The sequence below is a fragment of the Lipophrys pholis genome (genome assembly GCF_963383615.2).
Source record: "Lipophrys pholis genome assembly, chromosome: 15".
NCBI lineage: Eukaryota > Metazoa > Chordata > Actinopteri > Blenniiformes > Blenniidae > Lipophrys > Lipophrys pholis.
The window spans coordinates 19,308,954-19,332,808 of NC_137642.1; the positions used below are offsets into that span (position 1 = coordinate 19,308,954).

The following is a 23,855-nucleotide window of genomic DNA, read 5'->3' on the forward strand; positions in this document are numbered from 1 at the left end:
CATGTTTGACTGTAATTATCTAAATAATCCAGCTACAGTCCAACAAAATGACAAAAAATAAAAATATTAAACTGAAGTAAAAGTGCAGATAAAAGTACAACAAGCAGTCATTAAATGATACAATGCAATCTTAAATTATGTGCATAGTGACAATAAATTTGATCAGGTGGTGTCCTATTTTTGCAGCTTGCCTTCATTTTTTTTTTTTTTTTTTTTTTTGTCACCAGACAAAATAATGAACTGAGGGAAATTGCTGAGCTGTTTACTTATTGAAAAATAACTTGCCTCATTGGTGCTTTCACACACTGATAAATATTAATTAGAATTGTAGATGTCATTAGAGTGCTGTTAAAGGCAAATGATCATCTTTTATGGATTTAGGAAATAAAGTCTTTACAATATTTGATATTTAAAGCCATGAAAACATGTGTCATGTTTGATAACTATAAAGGCTGATGTCTCAACAGGAAGTTGGTGTTACCAGAGGACCTCGCCTAGAGTAAGTATGGGAAACACTTTTTTATTGTTAAAAACTGGGGAAATGTGTTAGAAAAAGTAAGGAACGTTTAAAAAATGTTTTTAATCTTCTGCTTCTTCTTCCTCGTCACTCATTCCATGGAAGGTCGTTATTGATACGCTCCTTGCTGCCACCTGCTGGACAGTAAAAGTATTTCAATGACACGTTGCAGACACACCACGCCATTTAAAGGAGACATATCATGCTTTTAAATCCTTCCTTTTTACATATAAATCATACAGTTGTGGTCTATATAAAGCGGAACTGCAATGCTTGGGTCTGAATTCCTCATTATTAGAGCTCCACAGGCCCCTTTTCAACCCCTTTTCTGATGTGCTTCTGAGAGCAACTCGTTTTGGGGCGGTCTCTTCATACCCCTCCTCCTCTCCAGGTTGCAGAGGTGACACTCGGTTCAACGCCACCCTGTTCGGCCATCTTTGTAGTTTGATAGAACAGATACAATTATCTAGCGGCGCAGAAACTTTATATTCACACATTATTTACAAAATGTCAACAACGGAAGATTTGTCCATCCAGCCATACATGTTGGAGCCAGAGTCGGACCCGGCGGAGCGAGATGAAAATGACGATGATGCACCTACAGAACAACGTCTTCATATGGATGTAACGCAATGGTGTGTTACTATATTTACACTAACTTCTCCATCCATGCCCACTACTACAATACTGCCTGTATTACAACGACTATTTAACACAGAAGTTACATTATAATCTAAAACGAGCACACAGCGCTAACATATGAAGACGGTGCAACTGCTAATGCTAACAAAACAATGACAGGGACGTCTTATCATCACACTTTTTAGCGTTATATACAGCTTACCGAAGTGCTCTGTTCGTCGTCTCCATAGATAGAAGGAACCGACCGCTCAATCAGACGAAGTCTTTCGGCAAATCCTTCTTTATACTGGCGGAGGTTGCTGAGGCAGTCGTCCTTAAAGTGATTCGCGCACACAAAAATGACCTTACCCACAGATGTGGGTACATTTCTGTGAAAAATAAAACTCAACCAGGCACTTCGAAAAGGTTCTGATGCTGGGAGACGGTGTAACGAAGCTTGTGGGTTACTACATCCAACAACCGAACATTTCGACTTATCCTCTCGTAACTTCGGTTGGACTACAAAATCGCAGCGAGAAACAAAAATGGCGGATTGCTCGAAATGTCGATGTCCTAATTTGGCAGTTCCGCCGGGAATACTGTGACGTCATTGTTCAAAAAACGTAATAGAGAATAGAAAAATCGAAACCGATCGCAAAATATGACCAAAACAGAATATAAAGATATCAACGGAGCACCTGAAGAGACTACTTTGAACTTTTCTGTACTTCTAAACACTCTAAATATACAACAAAATGCATTTAAGGGCTAAAAAAGTGGATTTAGCATGATATGTCCCCTTTAAATGAAACGCAACAATTTCCCACTGTGTTGGTGGGCTAACGGCTGCTCATCATTTTTGATTTGGCACGCAGAAAAAATATAACTGTACGGAAAAGTTTTAGGCCCACTGAAGAAAAAATAAATTCTGAGGCTACACAAAAAAAACAACCTTTCGTGGCCCTAGAAAAAGTCGAGATTTTTTTTTCGGAGGCAAAAAAAAACAACAAAAAAAACCCCATCGTGGCCCTAGAAAAAGTCGAAAATCAAAATCGAGATTTTTTTTTTTTCACGTGGAAAAAAAAAGTCCGTCCATCCACATGCCAGCGCGTGTGACTGCTTCCTCAAAATGCACATCAGGCGGTTTAATGAAGTGATGAAAAGATGCTTCAGGACAGAATGTAGCTCATAAACACGGTGCAGTTATCATCAGTATCAGGACTAGAAGAGACAGAGCAGCCTGCTGCCTTGTTCCGTCGCGGAAGTTCGTCGAGTACGAAGGACAAAGGCACGGATCCCGGGCTGCTTATTTAAATGTGTTCTTATTAATCAAGGAAATCCTGTGTAAAATCACATGTCCATAAGCAGTAAGCAACCCGATATAGTCAGAATTAAGTGATTTAATGTGAATTCACATCTACGGGCAAATGATGAGGGATGGATTGACGTCTCTCCGTGAAAAAAAAAAATCTCGACTTTGATTTTCGACTTTTTCTGGGGCCACGAAGTTTTTTTTTTTTTTTTTTTAGCCTCCGAAAAAAAAAATGTCGAATATGATTTTCGACTTCTTTTTAGGCCACGAAAGTTTTTTTTTTTTTTTTTTTGCCTCCAAATTTTTATTTCTTCAGTGGCCCTAAAACTCTTCCGTACTTCCGTACTAACTGCAATACGTGTGCTGAATTAAAAAAAAAAAAAAAAGTGAATTAAAAACCTGCTGGTCGTGAGAAAAAACAACAACAGAATGACAATGAAATGTGTCACTTTTACACTTTATTGTTTAAAGTTGTTACAAAAAAGTGTTTGCTGGAAACATTCTTCGCCTTTTACAAGCACAAAGAGGAGTAGAGGAGTGAGTGGAGGGCGGCGGGACGGACTGACAGTTTTGTGTGTGAGTGTTGAAATAACAGCACAGAGAAGGTGAGAAGCCCTTAATCACACACTTCAGCCAGACAGAGTCCGAGAAACTAAACCAAGAGGCAGCACACTATGTCTGAATACAGAGTTATATGTGAGGCCCTTAGCAGTGTGTGTATGTGTGTTACGTTTTCTCCCTGAGGTGAGTTGATGTGTTGCACTCCGAGGATACAGATGAGAGCTACAGTGTGGACACACAAACTGCACACATACAATCATCTTAATGCATAAATTACAATCTCACACACTCACACTACCTGCAGATACGACTGTGTTTAGAGCTCAGCTGTGTGTGTGTGTGTGTGTGTGTGTGTGTGTGTGTTTGTGCAGAACAGGATTTGTTTGTGGATTCTACAGTTGGGGTGCGTCTCGTTTACAGGCATGTGTGTGTGTGTGTGTGTGTGTGTGTGTGTTGTGTAGAAGATCAGGACTGCTCTCTCTTGACCAGCTGCAACCTCACCTCTCCTTACTGTCCTCCCTCTTTTCCTCTCGTCTTATCTTCCATCTTTACCATTTAGAGCAGAGGGGTGGAGCCCCCCCCCCCACCACCACCCACCACACACCCCCACCCGCCCCCAGCTGTCCATCACACGGTCAAACAGTAAACCATAAGTCTGAGATGAATGTTTTCAGACTGTGTGGAGTTTCTCCTCCCACAGAGTCCTTCAATTATCTGTGTCTGCCAACTTCTGCATTTCTTCCTGCAATCTTAAAACGACCCATGATAAATAAATTAAACCTTTATAGGACCCTTAACGTGATGATTCAATCAAAAGCTATCTGAACACTTTTGTGTTAAAAGGTGTGTTGAAAAATAATGAAATTGACCAAAATCAGACATATTTCTCTAAATATCCTTGAAGCCATAAATAAAGTATTTCTCACATATGCCCCCACATCCTAAATGTGACTGACTGATTTCAATGGACATAAACATAAATTGCTGCACTCTGTCTCGACTCTTTCACAAATCAGAAGAACTCTGCATTATTTTGAACATTCCAGAACAATTTCCACATTTTGGTACAGTTCTGTCTTTGAAATCGATATTTTTTTTTTAAAGGTGCTTTTACATAAAAACAAAACAAAACAAAATTTAGTTATTGAGATATCTTCTTTCTTTTCCGTTTCTCATTTCTGTTTTACTGTGGGGGGGTTTTAATCTCATGTCCTCACCAGATTCTGTCCTCTAAACTGAATTAACCACAAATAGAGGGACCAAACTAAAAGCTTCGCAGGTGATGCACAGACACCCCCCCCCTAAAATATATATATATATATATATAAATATTAAAAGATGAAGATGTAAAAAAAAAAAAAAAGTCCATTTAAAAAAGGAGGAAACATGAGAAAGTGAGTTAAAGAATGAAATTTTTTTTTTTTCAGCCCTTGTAGTTATGAGTAAATAATGAGAATGAAGATTTGTTTTTATTTATTGCAGCCCTGATATTCTGCACAACCTGCTGAGTGCACACACATCCACAAAGGTGGCTCTGTGGCGTGTGTGTGTGTGTGTGTGTGTGTGTGTGTGTGTGTGTGTGCGTGTGTGTGTGTGCTACATGGCTGCTCTTTCACGGCTGAGCTGTGTCTGGAAGAAAATCCCCCCCCCCCCCCCCACACACGCACACACACAGATGCTTCACTCAGGCTTTAAAGGGAGGGACTCTGTTTCCCATGATGCTTCAGGAGGTTTCTGTTCCAAATCTATTGCTTTGAATGTGAGGAAGGCCGTGGCGAATTGACGGAGAGAAGAGGACCTAAAGGGAGAAACACACACCAGGGGTGGGGGGGTTATAAATACGATCAGACAGGTGAAGGTGGGTCAAAGACAAAAACCCTCAGAAACACGCCGACAACTTTATATCTGATTAACAATATACTGAACTTTTAAATGAAACTGCTAAATACGACTGGAGTCAGGCGGATCTGAAGCCACGTGGGTCCTGGGCCATAAATAAAACATCTTTGTTTAAATTAGCTCTACGAGATGTACACGGGTGTATGTTGCAACAATAAACATGAGTGAAAGCTGCGTGTTTGCTCTGCAGCATGTTAGTAATTCAGATAAATACTGTGGTTTCAGTCCTTTCCCAGAAACAAAGAAAAAAGTTTTTTTTAATTTTTTTTTTTATACCCAGCAGTGTTCTTTGTTTGGTTTTTGTGTCTCTGGTTTCACATGAAAATATAGAAATCTTTGTTGTCATTCATGAAAAAAGCAATACAAAGGTCACTTAAAAATGAGAAAAAGTCCAGAAAAGAGTCTGTAAAGGTCAGAGCGGGGGAGGGGGGAGGGGGGGTCCGCCCTCCTAGTCAAGGGGTCCCTGGAAGATGAGTCTGACGAAGCCCTGCTCGCCGCTCAGCTGCTGGGCGCAGAACGGGCAGGCGGCGTGGAAGGTGTGCGTGCCGTGCGGCAGCGGGATCTGACTCCAGAAGGCCGCCGTCTTGTCCGAGCAGACGTGGCCGCAGGGGTTGAAGGCGTGAGTGGGCGGCGCCGCGTCCACGTAGAAGCCGGCCTCGCAGCCCAGCCACAGGGGCACGTAGGGCCCCTTGGCCCGGCACATGGGGCACTCCCGGCTGCGGCCCTCGCGGCCCTCCCGCTCCTCGCGGTGGTTGCCCCAGTTGTGGTAGCCGTGCACGTGGCCGCAGTGGAGGTAGACCCAGGGCTGCTTCTCGTCCGGCGTGTCCTTGCGGCGCATGGAGGGGAACGCCAGGGTGTTGAAGCCCACCGGGCACTGCGGCCGGGCCGCGTTGATCTCCTGCCGCAGGGCCTCCAGGTGCTTGAGGGTGGGCGTGCGGGACAGGCCCTCCGCCGTGCGCCACAGGAGCGTCGCGCCGCACAGGTCGATGAGCGAGCCGTCCACCAGCTCCTGAGACTCCGTTTCCACCTGGGGGAGAGACGGAGAGACGTCAGGACGAGGCGGCAACCAGGGAGATAACACGCAAACCCCACCCAAAGAATCCCAGAGCCTGACACTGAACTCCATGAGGTGGCACGTTCTACCTGCTCCAGTTAGAACAAGTGCAGGAGACTATAGAGAGACGGCGCAGTGTCCGAGACAGGCCAGCAGGTGGCGGTGCAGCACAGATAAATCCGCCCGGGACAGATGTGAGGTTCAGGGGGCGACAGCTGGAGACAAGATGTCATGAGCAGACTGAAAGGATGACGGCGTGGAGATCTGGCTTAAGCTGGGAGATGCGGTGGGAAATTCCAAGTTTAGATAATTACGAGGGGAAAAAAGGAAGAAGAAGAAAAGAGTCAAAGAGAAGGAGATGAAAGGAGGGAAAGACCTAAAAGACACAGACAGTATTTTTAGGGCTGCAGAGAGGATGTGGGAGCTGAACGTGGTGCTGATGCAGAGTCAGGCTCCAGGCGTCACGCCGGCGCTGGCTGACGTTTCCCCGCCTGTTTTAACCTTCATGTTCACCAGGAGCCGAGGTTCTTTCAACAATGCTGGTTTTATTCACACACAGACAGTAATACAGTCACACTGAGGCTCTTCCCAAACGGAGTGATTCTTTTTGAAGGCTATTAGCTAATGAGCAACAAACACGTTTGTTTGTTTGTTTGTTTTGGAGTCAATACATCCGAACTGTCATCCTTTAAGCCCCGCCCCCGGGTCGAGCACCACCACAGTGGGACTGTTGGCCGACGAGCTGCCGGAGCGGAACGGGGAAGAGTTCAGCGTCTCGCTGCGGAGCGACACTTGTTGTTTTTGCTCTCAGAGTTTTTCCCAGCTGTTCAGCTGATCTCAGGCCAGTGGGAAAGGTCACCGTTAACCTCCTGCCAGGTCAAAACACACAATAAATGATCTCACTCCAGTTTAATGATCTGAGCACTCGGGGTCGATTGAACTCATGTAAACATCGACACAGCCTCGGGGTTATTTAATTACCCCCATAGCGAATCATCCATCAATACAACAACTGCAGGAGCACAAACCCTGAATTTTGCGAGGAAGATTTGAGGGCAGGAATAAGAGGGACGTTTCTCGAAAGCAGTTCTTCCAGGATACACACACACACACACACACTGATTTCATGTACACACACTCCAAACCCAGCCATGGAGCTTTTGGGCAAAGTTGCTGATGCTACATTTTCCCTGCATTCGATTAGGAAGTCCTTGAGCTGTTGGACAAAGCAGAGCACGCTTAGAGAGACGTGTGACTCCCGGAGCTGAAGGAGCCTCGAGTGAAGCCGCTTTGTACCTTTCAGTCCAACTAAACACTGATTTTTGTTGTCGCTTTTCTCAATGTTTCAATCAAGTTAAAATCCTCAAACAAACACGGAACAGGGGGAGGTCTTCTCACCATGGAGCAAGTTCCTGTTGAATTAAATGCAAGAAAACAACCTTTTTCTGCAGTCACTCACTTGAATAGAAAAGAACATCACGTCACAACCGGACGTTTAGAGCAGCGGCGGACTTGCCGACTGTGTGCTCATGGATGATGATGAGGATGATGATGTGTACGCGGTCGCCAGAAAGTCGAGAAAAAAAAAAAAAAAAAAAAACTCCAATCACATAAGTGCCCGATGAGGCTGTGATTGGCTGAGAGGCTGTGACATCAGCAGGAGGATCCCTTAACGCGGTCTGGTTACACACGGCGAGCCGGTTGCCATGGAGATGGCATCCCGATAACCTCCCGGTGGTGTCGGGCTCCTGCGGCTTGAGCGACAGAGTGTGAGAACGTGCACGACGGTGTGAAGAAGCAGATGAGGAAGAAGAGCGCCAGGCTTTGATTCTGCCTTTAATTAAACACGGCAGCACACAGTTGATTACAATCACTTTTTTTTTTTAATCTTTTAATAAAATGATTGATAGTACCGTCATCCGCCTGACCAACAGATTTTTCCCCAATAACTGTGAAGCTTCCGGGCCAGTCCCCAGATGAAGCCAAAAACCAAAGCCAGGTGGTCTAATTTACTTTTCATTTTAGCATCATAAGGATTAACCCAAAAAAAAAAGGGGGGACTAAGTTATTGTTCTGTTTAAAAACACGATCTAAAGAAAGATTTTTCATTGAGCACCGTTCAAAGGTTTTTATTTAAATTGTCCGTGCTTCTTTTTCACCTTCGAAGCCATTTTGTCACTTTGTCTTTTAAAGGCTCGAAAACGTAAGTGTATTAGGGCTGATTTTGGATGGTCGTGCACCTTTCTGTGTGGAGTTTGCATGTTCTTCTTGAACCTCAGTTTCCTCAACTCCGGCTTCCTCCACAATCCAACGGCATGCTTTTTAGGCCCCAATTCACACGACCAAGTTTCAGGTGAAAACACGGTTTTGTTTCACGCCGACATGGCTCGTTTGTGAGCCAACATGTCGTGTTGAAAACAATGTTTGTGTCATTGGAGCGTCAGTTAAAGCGCGACTCTAATTTTCCCTCTACGTCAGAGACGGGCGAACTGTGACCTTCGCTCAGTCGCCACCTCCAATCACACCGGCTCCTGTGATCGCAATCTGAATAATGGAGGGATGATGATCGCTGGTGCATTCATATTTACAGTTCCTCCCTTCTGTTTGGAGCTCGACAGGAAGCGTCACCTCATTGTTTACTCCTCGCCATCCTCGGAGCATCGCTCTCAGCCACAGCAGGCGTTTTCAGTGGCAAACCTCACTCTACCGAGACTGAACAACCAGGAACAAAGAGAAGCGCCGAGCAGCGTGAGAGCCAGAATATTCCCCCGGGGAAGCTTTGTGGGAAAGAAAAATGGTGCAAATGAAGGAGAAGAGTGACGCCACATATCTATCCTGCGTGCTTGCTCACCATCTTTCCTCGCTGCTGCGCCGAGCGGGTTTCTCGCAGTGTGAAGACGTTGCCGCAGACCGAGATCTCCCTCCAGACGCCCGGTTTGGAGTCCTGGGTGAAGCCGGTGCGAGGGTGCATCACCAGCACGCCGTTGGTGGTCAGCCCGTCCATCTGACCGTCGGACGTCTTCCACTTAGCAGCTTTTTCCTGGCGAGACAAAGACACGGGGCGGCGTCTTAAAGACGAGGACTCCAACAAACACACTTGAAATGGCACATATCAGAAAAGGAGTCTGCAGCCTTTCTTGGAAGACAAACTGGGGAGACTCCAAGGACAAAACGGTAAAGAGCCACAGCAGTAAATCAAGAACGTGCTTGTTGTCCCACTTCTACACACTAATGTTTGTTGCTGCACACGTATGCTGCAGCCGCAGGATACAACACAGAGAATGAATTATTAAAGTGTGTTTTGTTGTTGCTGTACTGAACAATTGCTGCAGCCGAGGGCGCTCTGACAAGACGTCAGCCGTCATCCTCCGCTGTCAACACAATGACGAATCACACCGAAATGAAAGCTCCTGACATATTACCACAACAGAAGCCGCGTGACTCGTTTATTTTCCTCTTCCACCCCCCCACCCCCCACCCCCCGCCCCTCCCGGCTTTCCTCTCACTCCATCTTGCTTTTTTATTCCCTTTCACTCTCGCACACTCGCCCACACGTGTCTGAAGCACCAGATGAAAAAGCCGCTCACCCCGAGGAAGATGTTCTTGGAGGAGTCGAAGCCCGCGGCGTAGATGCGCGCGGTGTAAGGCGGCGTGCGCTGGCACATGATGCGGCAGGCGAAGCGGGAGATGGTGCTCTGGACCGACTGAGTGTCTGCGTTGCTCTGGCTTCCCGCCACCGTGTCGGTCACTACAAAGTCTATCGGACTCTCGGTGGATCGACCGATCTGGTGGGGAGAGACGGAAAGATTAGTCAACAACGCGGTCCAGCCATGAGACAATGTCATAATCGATTCCCTCTGCGTCGTCTGGCAGGGAAAAGAGCATAACGACAGCAAAATAGAGACAAAGACGGGTAAATAAATGCAGAGTGCACGCAACGTGGAATCCATTAAGTTCCAATTTTTATTATTTTTTTTAAAGACGCGGGTGAACGTTACCAGTCTGGCACGAGAAAACTAATTGAAGGATGTGGAAGTTTGTTCACTGTATGAAAGCAGTAATAACCTCGAGGACAGTCTGTCCTCTGCTACTGTGGCACAATCGGCTTCTCTCTTCATTCATTTCTTCATCCGTCCCTTCCAGAACGGTTCATTCGTCATCCTCTTCTATCCAGAAACCATCTTATCTTACAATCCTTCTTCTTCACAATCTGTCTTTTCATTCATTCATCTTACTTCATCCATCCTCTGGCTTACCCTCTTTTCATGAATTCGTCATTGCCACATTCAGTCACTGCCTCCTCGTTTATTTCGACCTGTCATTTCATCCGTTAATTTTACTTCGTCTAACCCCTAAACATCTTTTCTCTTTCCTTCTCTAATCAAACCTCTTTTATTGTTCATTCTTTCCCTAAACAACCAGTTTCATCCATTCATATGCGGGAAATCTCCTCTCTGCTATGCCATGCTGTCTTTCCTTTCATTCATCCCTTCACTACCAATAACTAATTTCATCCAGACACACCCTTTTCACCCGTTCATCCTTCTTTTTCATCATTTAAACATCTTGGTTATTCATTTATTTCTTCCCTGAACTTTCTACCTCATTCATCCATCCATTATTCATTCATCCTCTTACCCTACTACTATAAAATCCTTCTTTTCATCTATTCATCCCTGTGCAAATTCAGTTTCATCCATTCGTCCTCTTAAATCATCCTTCCAAAATTGACTAACCATCTCATTGATGTCACTCCTCCACCAACTCCTCGTTTCACTCATTCATCTTTCTCATCCACCCTCCCATTCACGTCCATCTTTCACTCTCCTCCAACATCATATTTTTTTAATCCACCTTTCTTTCACTAATTGACCTCTCATCATTCATCCGTCACTCTACCCAACCCTCCCGTTCTTCATTTGTTCCTCCCTCAGTCATCCCTTGCTTCATCCAGTCATCTCTGAGCTCATCCACCCCCTGCCAAGCCCTTCTTTATCTATTCATCCCCTAACCCATCTGTTTCTCCTCTCTTCCGTCAGACATCATTTAAAACGTCATTAGCAGAGATTCACACAGAGTGTCTGATCCTGATCTGACCCACCTTCACCCTTGCATTCAAACACAATACACAATCACAGCGTTGTGGTGTAGACGTTGCCTGTATGCTGGCTCTAATCAAAGAAAGATGACTTGTTGACTTAGCATGTAAAGATGGTGTACATAATTATCACTGGATTATTTGTGGAATTTTTATTTCAGATTTCCGATTGTTTGATGGCATGGTGTAGTGTGTCGCTCTCTATAAGTCACCGTTTCTGCACCGTGCGGTACGATGGGCCACAAATTGCCACGATCAGGCCTTAAAGCATCTTAATTGTCTCCATGCGCTGTGTGTCACAGCCGCCGCTGCGGCTCCCACTGCCGACTGTGCCGATAAGTGATCCAAACCACAACAAATAACTTCCCGTCGTTGTCAGAGAGGCGTCATGCAGCCCTCGGTTTCTCTTCACACACTGAGCCTCACAGCGCTCCAACACAGCCGCACAGTTCTTAAACATCAGTTCCACTTTTATACCTGTGAACGGCGCGGTGAGGTGGGAAACACAAGGACTGTAATTTGGTTGTAAATACTCCAGAGTCGGTGATACAAAATTAAAAATAAAAAAGTAAAAATCTGGGCTTTGTTACCTGGAACATATCTGTATTGCTGTCATGGGTGTACTCCACCACCACCGTCTGCGCTCTGGACAGAGTGTAGGAGATGCTATGCTGGTCTTTGTTGCTTATGGCCTGGTGGAACGAAAAGGAAGGACGAATAATTAGAGAGGAAGTCAAATGAGGGAAGAAAAGGTCCTGAAACGCTCCAAAAAGAAACCCTGCACTTTAAGTGTTGCATGCATGCCGAGACAGTCTGAAAATGTTTAATAGCACAAAACACCTCCAACATCCGCCCGGCCATCTTTACAGATACACACAGGAAGGGTGGGGTGGCTGGGGCGGGGTGCTTCAGTTCTGCAGACACTAGCCGGACCTAACCGTCTTTCAGACCACCCACAAGACAGAAGGGAGGTGGGGGCAATCTCTCTTCCAGACTCTTTGAATTATTGCAGCTTTAAGTCTCACGGTGTGAGTGAGTGAGGGCGTATAAGTTGGTTTCCACAGAGAACACATTAAGTACAGATGTTAACCCCCACCCCCGCCCCCAGAAAAAAAAAAAACCCTCTGTTCCACACACCTTACAACACCCTCATCATTAAAGAGATTTCAGAGGATTGCTGCTCAGTTTTGGAATCACTTGGTTACCTTCACATTTGTTTCCCTTATAAACCTTCAGCCTTTTCAAGTTAAACACAGAATTAAAGCCATTTAAAAGCATAAGAGAAAAAACAATCTGTATGCCAACATGGTTTCCCCCTTTATTTTCCTTGGTGCGTGTGTGTGTCTGCGATTCATTGTGAGTGCAACTTTAATATGGCAGAACAAAAAGCAAACAGGAGTTTCACAAAAAGAAAGAAGCAGCAGCCTGTGGTGGAGCAGCGCAGGCCACGTCCACTCAATTGGGTGTGTTTTATTTGATGTTGTCAGACAAAAAAAAAAAAAAAATCACACACCTACAAAGGGAAGCATTTTTATTTTTATTTTTTTAAGCATAAGAGTGGGATTTTCCTGCAAGTACCCCGTCAATCTTTATGTGTATAGCAGCTTTCAGACGAACGCAGTTCAAAGAGCTTCAAAATTGTTTGAAAGAGGGAAAAGTAAATGCATGTAGACACATAAATACATCAACATACATATGTACAAAAGTGTCAAAACAAAGCAATGGATTGTTTGGTTTGCTGCTGCTACAACTCCACTGTATCCCAACGCTTACAATCTATTTAGTTTCTCGTATTTTTGGAATATGAAATTTGAATTGTTTTCTTGTTTGTATGATTCAACTTTCTGTTTGTTCTCATTCATTTGTTCATGGTTCTTATTCTCTTAGCTGTTTTTCATGTTGTTGCAATTCTTGTTGCTCTGCCTGTAAAGCTCTTTGAACTGCCCACGCATGTTTAGAGATCAATGCACATCTCAACATCTCAAACACAAAGAAACACGTCTGGAAAGAATTGAAGTATAAAAAAAGGCCTGAAAGACCTGAATTTAGTCACTGGCATGGGGATCAATTTCTATTTACTAGAAATACAAGCAAAAAAAAAAAAAAAAAAAAACTACCTTACATTACTGTAATTAAGTTGTATTTTGGGTTTTTTGGGGGTTTTTTTAAGCATGTGCGTAGTTCATCTAAGGACAATTCATACTATTTAATCTGATACTATTTAATCAGTTGTTGCTCTACCTTCACAATATGAATTGATATTTAAACTTTTTGTTCTGCACGTTTGTAGCCATTTTACTATAATAGCGATAGTGCAACGTGGACATAAAGTAGCCAAGGATTAAGTATTGAAAGATCGCAAAGGAGACATATTTATTGATAATGTGAGGATTATCTGAGCCTCAGACACACTACAAAGCTGCAGCATCATACCAGACACTAAAACTCAAACTCAGTCCCACAAGGTGCAGAACCTTTTTGTCACAAAACAAAGAATAAAAGCTGTTTTTCATCAAACTTAAAGGAAGTATATTTAACTTGTTATTTTGATAATACATTAGCTGTATTTCTAAAAATACACCTTTCCTTCATGTACCAATAAAGGGAGCTTGGTACTATTGGTGGTAGTTTGACAATCAACGCCAATGTAATTTTCATACACAGAGAATACAAACAAAATGACAATAAATGACTTGGAATGCTCAAACTATAATGGAAAGCTTTGTTGAATCATTATTAAATCAATTTTGAGGTCAAGTTAATGTACCGTCTCAATGACGGAATACGTGTGTGTGTGTGTGTGTGTGTGTGTGTGTGTGTGTGTGTGTGTGTGTGTGTGTGTGTGTGTGTGTGTGTGTGTGTGTGTGTGTGTGTGTGTGTGTGTCTGTCACCTTGGCTGCTTGTGGAGAGCAGGCGATGTGAACTGTGCTGGGTTTCACCCCGTTTGCCTTCGGTCTCTTGCAAAGGGCAAAACGGCTTTTACGGCGGCCTCGATCCCCGTTGGGCAGAGAGCCATTGTACCTGCGCACACGCACACACAAAAACGTACACGTATACAAACACACGCACACACACACACACACGTACACAAAGAGAGAACAACAGGGCATTATTTTCTGGACTGCTGCATAATAAGGTGGAAAAAGAGTCATTGTGGAAAATGCTTGAGGCGTTGTGGTTCCCTCCCTTCATGCCCCTAAGACTACAAGCACGCTCACACAAAAAACACAATGCACAAACAGCAGCCTATACTTTTCATACATACTTTTTTTTTTCTTCCACAAAAGCAAATCATACACCCCCCCCCCCCCATAAACAACAAAGCCCTCCAAACATAACCCCAGAGAAGGCTGAGAAAACAAAACACAGAGACTCATTTAGCCTGATACATGGCTGAGGAACGGAGAATAAACAGAGGCGTTCCCCTCCACAGAATGGAGTCTCTGTGGCTCTCCCCAGTGCTGTGACTGGCCCGTTGTATCTCTCTGCGAGCGTGTGTGCGTGTGTTGCTTAATATCGTAAAGTAAGAAAACACTCGAAGCTTTCAGCGTATCGGTATCGCGTGGCGTGACGAGATTTGACTCAAACTGACCCGCCTGCCTTTTCCTTCACAATAACCAACAGAAGGAAAATTGGAACTTCTTATCAATCTGACATTGTTAAGTTAGTTGATGATTGTTCAGGCTCGAGACAGAAAAAGTGAATAGAATCGCGCACACGTGAGGCACGACGAGTCCTTCGTTTGCAGCTGTGCAGATGGTTCGATTCCTGACTGCAGACACATGTTTTACATGAGCCGTCATCCACCGTGAAGTGATATTCCTGCTCGGAGCACCGCAGCTTTATAAACATTACCGCATGCATAAACACAGCTCCCTACTTCAACATTGTTATGACATCCAGAAGCCACAGACGTTACGGACTCCGCCGATATACTGTAACTGTACTTGACCCCAGTGGAAGCAGTGTGATGTCACAACGTAAGACCGAAATGCTTTTTGCAGATTTCACTCAGCAATCAATCGGATTCAGACTGCAACAACCCTCAGATAATACGAGAGCGCAAAAATTACTAAATTTATAGCTTTAAAATGTCTCCTAATGGGATGGACTCTATAGAATTTCTGGAAAAAGTTCTGATAAATGTATAAACATACTGCTAATATATCAATAATAGACAGTGGTTGCCATTTTTTTTGTTTTACATTGAAGTCTTTGTGTTAAAAGCCTTTTTTTTTTTACATGTGCTGGCAAAGCCTCAAGCCAAAGCAGTAAGCTCTTGAGCACTTTTTCCGACAATACAATGAGTTATTCCTGAAGAAAAACCAAGGCAACTCTGCATACATCTGGAAATTGACGAACAGTTACTTTATGTATATGCAATCAAATATAGAGTCATAAAAGGTGGTAGTTGGCAGTTAAAGGTGCTTTACTACAGCAAAAGGGCTATTTTACGGTCAGAAATCAAAGGCTCCTCTAAATGCGAGGATGTGATTGCAAAGTGATAAAACACACTCGTGCGGGAGAACTTCTGCAGCTGAACGAGTCCATTTGGAGCGCGTCTTTGACCAATCAGACAGCGGAAGGAAACCCGCCCACTGTAGCGAGCCCAGTGGACACGGTGCAGGCAGGTTGTGAGAACGCCCAGCCTGCAGCCGAGTGTTTCTCTCACAGAGCGAGAGAGAGAGAGAGAGCAAGAGAGAGAGCGAGTGAGAGAGACGCTCTGCTGGGATCAAACAACGCTGCGAGGGTTTATGGGTAACCATGGTGAGGGGACAGAGTCGTGGCAACGTTTGGGAGGAGTAACCATGGCAAGAGCGTAACCATGGTGAAGTTTAGCCCGTATCCAGAGGACAGGGGCAGGGCGGCCTTGCTGGAGGACGCTCAAAGCGTCGAGTTGAAAACCACAAGGTTCCCATGGGTAGCAGGTCTGTGTGCGTGTCAATACATGTATCCGAATACTGTCAAAACAACAGCAGAAAAGGCCAAAGGTGAGCGGCTGTATCCGTGTGTTCACGAATGTGTGCACCTCCAGGTCGTTCATTCAGCGGCACGTAAGGAGCCACAGTTTGGAAAAAGTTAGTCTGAGGGTACAGACACACACTGTATTCTTTATTCCCTCCAAAGACGGGTAAACTGAAACCCAGTGTGAAGCAGCAAACTACCACTTACACAGTAAACCTATCAAAACACACGGACAGGTTGTCTGGGTAATTACGGCTCATGGCTGACTCACTATTTGCGTTTCTGTTTACAAGTGTTAACATTTCAACGCTATTGAACTGAACCTGCCAAGGATGTACGTTTGCTTTTTAAACACGCAGTGCTTCAGAGGTAAATATTAAACGGCAAAACAGATGTTGAAATCTGTCTTAATGTCACTCTCAATAAACACAGAGTGGAAGGCCATTTCTCACAGTCAGCTATATTTTATCTAGTCCACGGGCTCAATTACATGGGATTAAACACGTGGAAAAGCCACATACAGAGTAGGAGTACGAGAATGGGTACGACTTTCACTAATTTATGTTTATTTGTCAGCTGATTAGCCAGATTTGTAAATCCTGGGTTCAATGCCACAGATAATTAAAAGCCACCCGTCCTGTGGTGCTGTGGTGGCAGGGGATCTCTCATCGTCAGCCTCATTTAATGAAGTCAGACCTCTGTTAACAATGAAGGATTGGCACGGTGGTGTCGTGGTTAGCACTCTCACATCACTGTGAGAAGATCCTCAGTTCAAGTGCATACAGAGTTCGGCCTCTGGTTTAGTGCACACATGGATTTTTCAGCGACTCCAAGGAAAACGTGTTGAGCTTGCTCTTTACACTCTGGCTTCAGTTATTTTTGAGAATGTCTTTTTAAATCCTCAAATGTCTTTGTGAGTCCATTTGTATTTGAGAGGATACAAGCTGCACTAATTGCCATGATGTCCAACACACAGAGAGACAAACGAGGACTTGGAGGGACTGCGGTGTGTGCAGTGACATCACAACTGCTTTAAAAAAAAAAAAAAGACACATGGATGTCCAGTGTGTCTCTAAACAGACCGTCCCCCAGAGACGCCGCAGCATTCCTCTGGATTAGGCCATTAGTCTCGCTGGGTTTCAAATATGGTAATGTGGAACCAGGGTTAGTGAGGAGGTCAGACACAACCCTGAACTACACACTGAAGGCTTTAAGCACATGAGCTGCTGACCAATCAAGTCTGTTCTTGTGAACACGGGAATAACAAACATTGAGATTGGTGGAGTTTACTACTTTTGAAGCCAATCATTTCGAAGAACCATGAAAACCTTCACTGTTGGATTAGACATGAAACGTATTGATGGAAAAAAAGTAAAGAATTCTAGCAGCTTACAATTACAAAAATAAAAAAATGTTGATTCTGATTTATTTAATCACGGATGCAACCATATTGTTTACATATTATATATCATATTATAGCTGGCTCACCTCTTCACCCTTTATTGAATGAGTGACAATAAATGATAACGTCCACATTTATTCCACACCAACAGTAGAACGTTATTGACAGTAACAGAATACAAGCTAATATGCTCATTTATAAAAAATAAAAAAAAGTACACAGTGTGTTAAATAAATCATCTTTTTGTTGATAAAACATGCAAGGAGACAAGGATGTCAGAGCCATACACAGAAATCCAGTTCTGAAAGTTTCTCACAGGTGTGATTGGATAAGAATATCACACAAGGGTATTTATACAGTATCATTTTGCGCATTTTAAGTGTTTCAGCTAAAAAGGGTTAAAGCAATATCATTACAGTCAGTTTGTGAAAACATACTAAAACAGTGTGGCAAATATGAGTTCAGATCTTTTAGCAGATTTCTGGATGCAACAAAATAAATAGGACACAGTTTCTGTGAAACTCACCGACATCTTTTAAAATGTATGAAGGCATCAAAGCAGCGTTAGGAATTACTCATTTATACACATCAATCGGCAAGAATATGGCGCCTCTGAAGCGCATGTTTGTTGCTTTCAAGTTAGCCTGAGACCTGATTTTCCGATTTCAACGTTGATATTACCAAACTGTTCAAATATGAAAGTTGAAACATCCAAACATTTTTATTTATGTCCCTCTGCAGCTCTCTACCATTGAGCAGTAAGTATATTTGTTTGTATTTTCCTAAGCTGAACTACAGGGCCTTATAAATGCAGAGATCGCAAACAAGTAGAAGAGGACGTCTTGGTCTTCCACCACGGGACAGGATAGGAAAGAATAGATTGTTCTATTAATGTCAGGGTTAAGCTCAACTCCTTCACTGCATGTTCTGAAAACATGCCGTTTCTCTGAACCCTGTAAAGGTTTAAAGAGTAGCCTGGCTCGTAACACTGTGCACGACTGTCTGTCATGGAGCAAACATGCCCCCGATGACCTCTTGAAGAGGGAGGCCTGACCTACAATCAAAACCCAGGAGCGGAAAAAGCAGAGCAAGATGGAAAACGCGGGTTCTCCCTTGTAAAGGCACAGACCTGCTTAGCTTTACTGCTCGTGGCGGGGGGGTTTTTCCACTGGGGAGAATTTCCACGGTCCTCTCCCTGACAATATGGTTCCACAGCGCAACCCCGAACAACAAACTGTGAGTCAGCTGTGAAACCAACATGAAAAGTCGGCGTTGTACGAGCACAAGTGTGCGTGTAAGGAGTCTTTCCGACATCTGCATTCCTGAGCAGGAGTGGGCCGGGCTGGGGAGTGGAGTGGAATGGCCCTTTGGGGAATAAACAGGAGACGGACATATAGAGGAAGTCCTTCACTGCCAGCTGCCATTGGAGAAAGTCAGCGTGTTTAGATGTGTGCGAGGAGTTGTTCGTCGTCCACTCTGAAGATGCAGGGTGGTGCAGAGCGGAGGGTTTTTCCTACAGCTGACTATGTGGACCTATTTCAAAACAAATCTCTGCTGGAGGAGACAGTCGAAGCGTTTTAGATAACTGTTTGCTGCTGCTGTCAGCCAAAACTGATCTCATCTTGTAATGCGCCGAGCCATGTGGCTAATCTCATCTTCCGAAAACACTAACTCCTAACTGTGTGCTCGGAGTGCATGACCCTGTGCAACCGGACAAAGATATGACAGCTGTTTGAGCTGCTTTCTGAAGACATGTCGCTGCTGTCAGCTCTTAACGTGTGGCTCTCATATGATTCTCATTGGCTTTATAATGGCCTGATACGTTCCGGATATAATGACTCTATTGGCTGAGAGAGTGATTGGCTGCAATCTACTATCTTTACAGGACCTGTACACCTACAGAAAGTTCAGGCTTTTAAATAAGATTACTGCTGACGGATCCCACTAGCAACTATACCACCATGCAGACATCCTTCAAAATACATTTTTGTTGTGATCACTGATCCAGCTCATATAGTTTCTATAATTATAATTCTGTTTATTTTTTCAGAGTTAGTTCATTATATTTTTGAAGTATTTAGATATTTGTCTTTGCATTTTTTACACATCCTGTTTTCATGCCCATAGATGTTTTTATCAAGACTAATAAATGCAATTCTGATGGTTGTTTGATTAAATTGCAGGCATGGACAGGTAAGGTTCAAATGCACAGTTGTCACCCAATTGTTGAGATACTGATGAAAAATGCAATTGAACCAAAAAAATCTAATCTCAATAATATTGCAAATGAAACCCTAATAAAAATTACCAGAATTTTCCCTTTGATCTTTCTTAAGATTTCAGCCACAACGTGATCTTGCGCATGTTGCTGCTGACCGACAAAAACGTGCTCCTTGTGCAAGAACGGCGCTGTAAAGATTCCCACAAGATTATTATTCAGCTAATTATTTGCTGCAAAAAGAAACTTAAAATGTGAGGAAAAACCTTGTTTAATTTGCATTTTGCCCATGTTTGGTGTGCTGGTTGTTGTATCTTAAAAAAAAATTGGCACTCATTATTTATATGAGAATTACATTATGAGAAATGACTCCATTGTTGTCAAGAACCGAACAAGTTGATGCCTAATAGTCAAATTTTTTTCATTTTTGGTATATTGTATACAATAAGGTATAACTTGGAATTTCTTGAGTAAATGTTCATTCTGCCATGTTTGACCGGTGTTATGGAACGATTTAGCTCTTTTCTATCTAATGTAATGAACTGACTTGACTTGACGATGCGAGACGTGTGATAATTATACATTTTACTTAACATGGTAAAAATTATCTTACAAACCCATGTTTTGTTAAATCCCTGATTTACCCAGAAGATGCACCTGTAGGTTACAACTTCAGGTGTATGTTAATTTGCAAGACACTGATAAAGAAAATATCAAAATTTGAATAAAAACGTAAGCACAATGGATTTAAATGACATTGACAAAACACAATGGGGCATAAAATAACCTAAAGACTTATTTTCATGACTTATTAAACCAGCAGATTATCATTCTGACTCATTATTGGGTCAATAAAATGTCAGGAAACGATGCTGTGAGAGTTTCATATTTCAGTTTCCGTAGGGCCATGGTGATGTAGTTGGGTGCCTTGTGCTGTCACATTTAATCACCGGAAACAAAAGGCAGTGGAGGAGGTGTGATGATGATGATCTGCTGCTTGCTCTTGCTTACCCCAGCACAATGAGCTCTCCATACTTCACTGGCACTTTGGTGGAGGCGGTGGTGGAGATGTTTTCCTGCTCCGGGGAGTACATTGGGCACGGCTAATTGAGGTTTGGAGGAAGAGGAGGAGGAACGTACGGGTGCAATCTGACAGGGTGATGGGAGGCAGGAAGGGGGAAGGAGGGGAAGGGAGGGGAGGGGGGGAGGTGCTGATCGAATGGTGCACTGGGGGAGAGGAGAAGGAAGGGGAAGGGTCAGCTGAGCCTCAGCTCCACCCTTTCATGCCTCATGAGCCCGTCCCTCGCAGCGCCACTTGTCCTGCCCTGACAGACACAAAGAGGAAGATTAACACAAGATTAGTGTGTTTCATTAAAATGGGAAGAAACAGGACTTAAACATGAACTTGTACCTCAAACCCAATCTAATTGTACGCGAGAGGAAAGCTCACAGAGTCGTTGATAACAACAAAAGCATATTCCCATCTTCTATTATCTAAATGTTACTTCATATGCAGATATGTGTAAATAATCCATCTTTAATCCCAGCATGAGGTGTTTTATGCCAAGTGCAGACAGATAACATGTCTACAAGCAAAAATGCTGTGACCTTATTTACTTCGAATGACTCAGCAGGGTTGCTAATGTTGCGTCAGCAACAAACATACACAACCAGTCTCAGTGAACTGCAAGGTCAGTGGGAATCACCATTGAAGTACTTGTAGCTGTTCAGATTGGTTTCAACATCATCGCTCAGTTTCTACTGCGACCACGAGAGGCGCAATAAATCAAGAAGCAAGAGAACAGCAAAAAGGAAGGGGGGGGGTACTTTAATCAGGTGAAGACGTGAGCTTTCGAGTACTGCCAGAATCTACTACCAACTGGTTTCCTTCTGTGAAGATTTTAACATTTTGCATATTTAATTTTCCTAATTTATTGGCATGTCTCCTTATTGGTGCAACAAGTTGATTCTATCATATGTCAAATAATTCCACAATTTCCCACAGAGTGAGATGTAACAATGTCACTTAATGCCCGCTGCACACCGAGCGATTCTAACAGTCTTTTAAGTTCACAGCTAGCCACACTATACGAGATGAATGCAATAAAATTTGGGCACGGCCGGTTGCATGATGAAAACAAGCTGAATCGCAGCCTACGATGTACATGAGTGAACGTGACGGCACAAGAATATAACGTCATAAGCGTGCGCCACCCATTTACGCATGAACGGAGCCCCTCGCGGCATTTATGTATTTGGAGAAAAATCCCAGAAAGTTTTTGTTTACATCTCACACCGATTGTTAATTTTTTTTTAAAGCCTTTTGCTATTGTAGCAGCACAGCATCTATTTGGGTTTAGTGTCACACTGATCAGTACGTCACTCCGTACTGCATTTCTATTGGTCAATTAGTTGACATGGGTTGCAGCTGCAGTCACGATCTCCCCAAATATCTGACACGGTCTGAATTTTATTGCAGGTTGTCTTTGGCAACAACACCAGGACAACGGCCATGCTTGAATCGGTCTCAGTGCAATGAAGGACCACCGATTTACAGGCAACACCAAAGATATCACAGCAGGCCACATGTGCAATGCTTACAACTCCCTATACGTCTTCTGCAGATGTAAGATGTCTCAAATCCTTCAATCTCTTCTTGTCATCCCAAGCACTCTCTGATGCTGAGATCAGCGATTTGTGCAAGGTATAGAAACCTTTTCAGAAGCCCTTGTTCTTTGTAATATTGACGACTATTCCTACTAATGGGCTGTATGTTTGGGGTCAGTCAGATGCTTTTAATCCGCACCATCCTGAAGCATTGTCACAGTACAGAGCATGCGAAATGTTTTCTCGAAGTCAGTATTGACACCGCTTTTTAGGAAAGGAGAAGAGAAAGCGAGCATGTGTGAGAAAATCCTGCACGATTTAAGAGAGGAGGACGCACTTCCCGTTTTCAACAAGTTGATGAAGGTCATTATCAGTTTAACTCATAACCTCTCCACTTCCCCTTTCACGCACAAGCCAGACCATACAGTGCATATGCTAAACTAACCTTCCAAACTATAATGTCATCACTTCACTTTCAGCAGACATCTTCCCCTAAAGAAGAACGTTTCTCCTACAATTCCCAGAATACCTATCTGCTAAGTGAAGGCAAAACCACACATGAATAAAGTATGAGAAGCAAAGTGTTTTGATGGTGAGCGGGGATTTGGGGGAGGGTGAAGCAGCAAAAAGGCTGATAATCTGAACAGAGCCAGACCAAACATTCTTGCAGGATTCCTCGTAAAAAAGATGTATGAATGACAGACAACATACTTTGTATTTGTGTGAATACAAAGGATAAGTGAGTGATGCAGCGTCACAGGCTGAATGTCAATAATTCGGAATAAAACTGAGCGTGGAGTGCAGAAGTAACCATGATGTAATGTGTGGCTGCTACTCCTGCAGCATTTGGTGGTCTGTCATTCACTCCGACGGCTCAGTGGAGTCCTGTTCAGAGGACGCGCTTCTGCACTGTATTGTGACTTCACATGCAGACACAGTTCCCACCCAGAAACAGTTATAACGTGTGTATACTGCCAGCAGCTTTGCTTCTCAGATGACCAACTTTGATTCGCCGTGGATATCAAAGTGGGAGTTTCCAAGCCGGCGACTGCACAAGTGGGATGAAGGTGATGAAGCTTCTGATAACACAACATCTTGTGCTGACAAGAAATTTTGTGGATTGTCGTCAGCACTGTGCTGTGAAAATATATTTTTTTCCCCATGATGTACTTCTCAGTTTGATGAATTGTTTCCCCTAACTTTAAGTCATGTTGACAGACACCGATGCTGTTGTGATGGGTGTGGTATCAGGCCCAGCAATGTTGTGCTGAAATATGAGGCCTTTCCCTGAGAGAGTTGGAAGTGATGGGAGCAGATTCCAAAAATGTCCCCAAATTAATTTCAACGTCTTATTCACCTGACCACAGAACAGTTTTTTATTTGTCTCTTAATGAGCCTTGAATCATTTTTAGATTCTGTACCGATATGCCTTTTCTGTGTTGTACAGCTCTACCTTGTGTCTGTGGACTACGGACAAGGATTTCTGGAAGTGATCTGGAGGCCTTGCTGTGGTTTCAGTACACACTCCTGGCTGCTCTTAACTATGCAGTCTGGGGAGCAATAGGTCACAAGCAGCCGATATCGACCTCAGCTTTGATTCT

General features: G+C 43.6%; 1 protein-coding gene across 2 annotated transcripts in view; it reads right to left on the minus strand.

Annotated features, from left to right (window-relative positions):
* Window positions 1-4,435: 4,435 nt before the first annotated feature.
* Window positions 4,436-23,855, minus strand: part of peli1b (pellino E3 ubiquitin protein ligase 1b) — a 41,565-nt gene continuing 22,145 nt past the window's right edge. For both annotated transcript variants that reach the window (XM_080481338.1, XM_080481339.1), the window contains exons 2-7: window positions 20,659-20,972; window positions 13,954-14,083; window positions 11,653-11,754; window positions 9,552-9,749; window positions 8,816-9,004; window positions 4,436-5,937 (exon numbers count right to left, since the gene is read on the minus strand). In XM_080481338.1, coding sequence (XP_080337464.1) covers window positions 5,359-5,937; window positions 8,816-9,004; window positions 9,552-9,749; window positions 11,653-11,754; window positions 13,954-14,083; window positions 20,659-20,741 — 1,281 coding nt within the window. In that variant the 5' untranslated portion in view covers window positions 20,742-20,972 and the 3' untranslated portion in view covers window positions 4,436-5,358. The remainder of the gene's footprint in view (window positions 5,938-8,815; window positions 9,005-9,551; window positions 9,750-11,652; window positions 11,755-13,953; window positions 14,084-20,658; window positions 20,973-23,855) is intronic.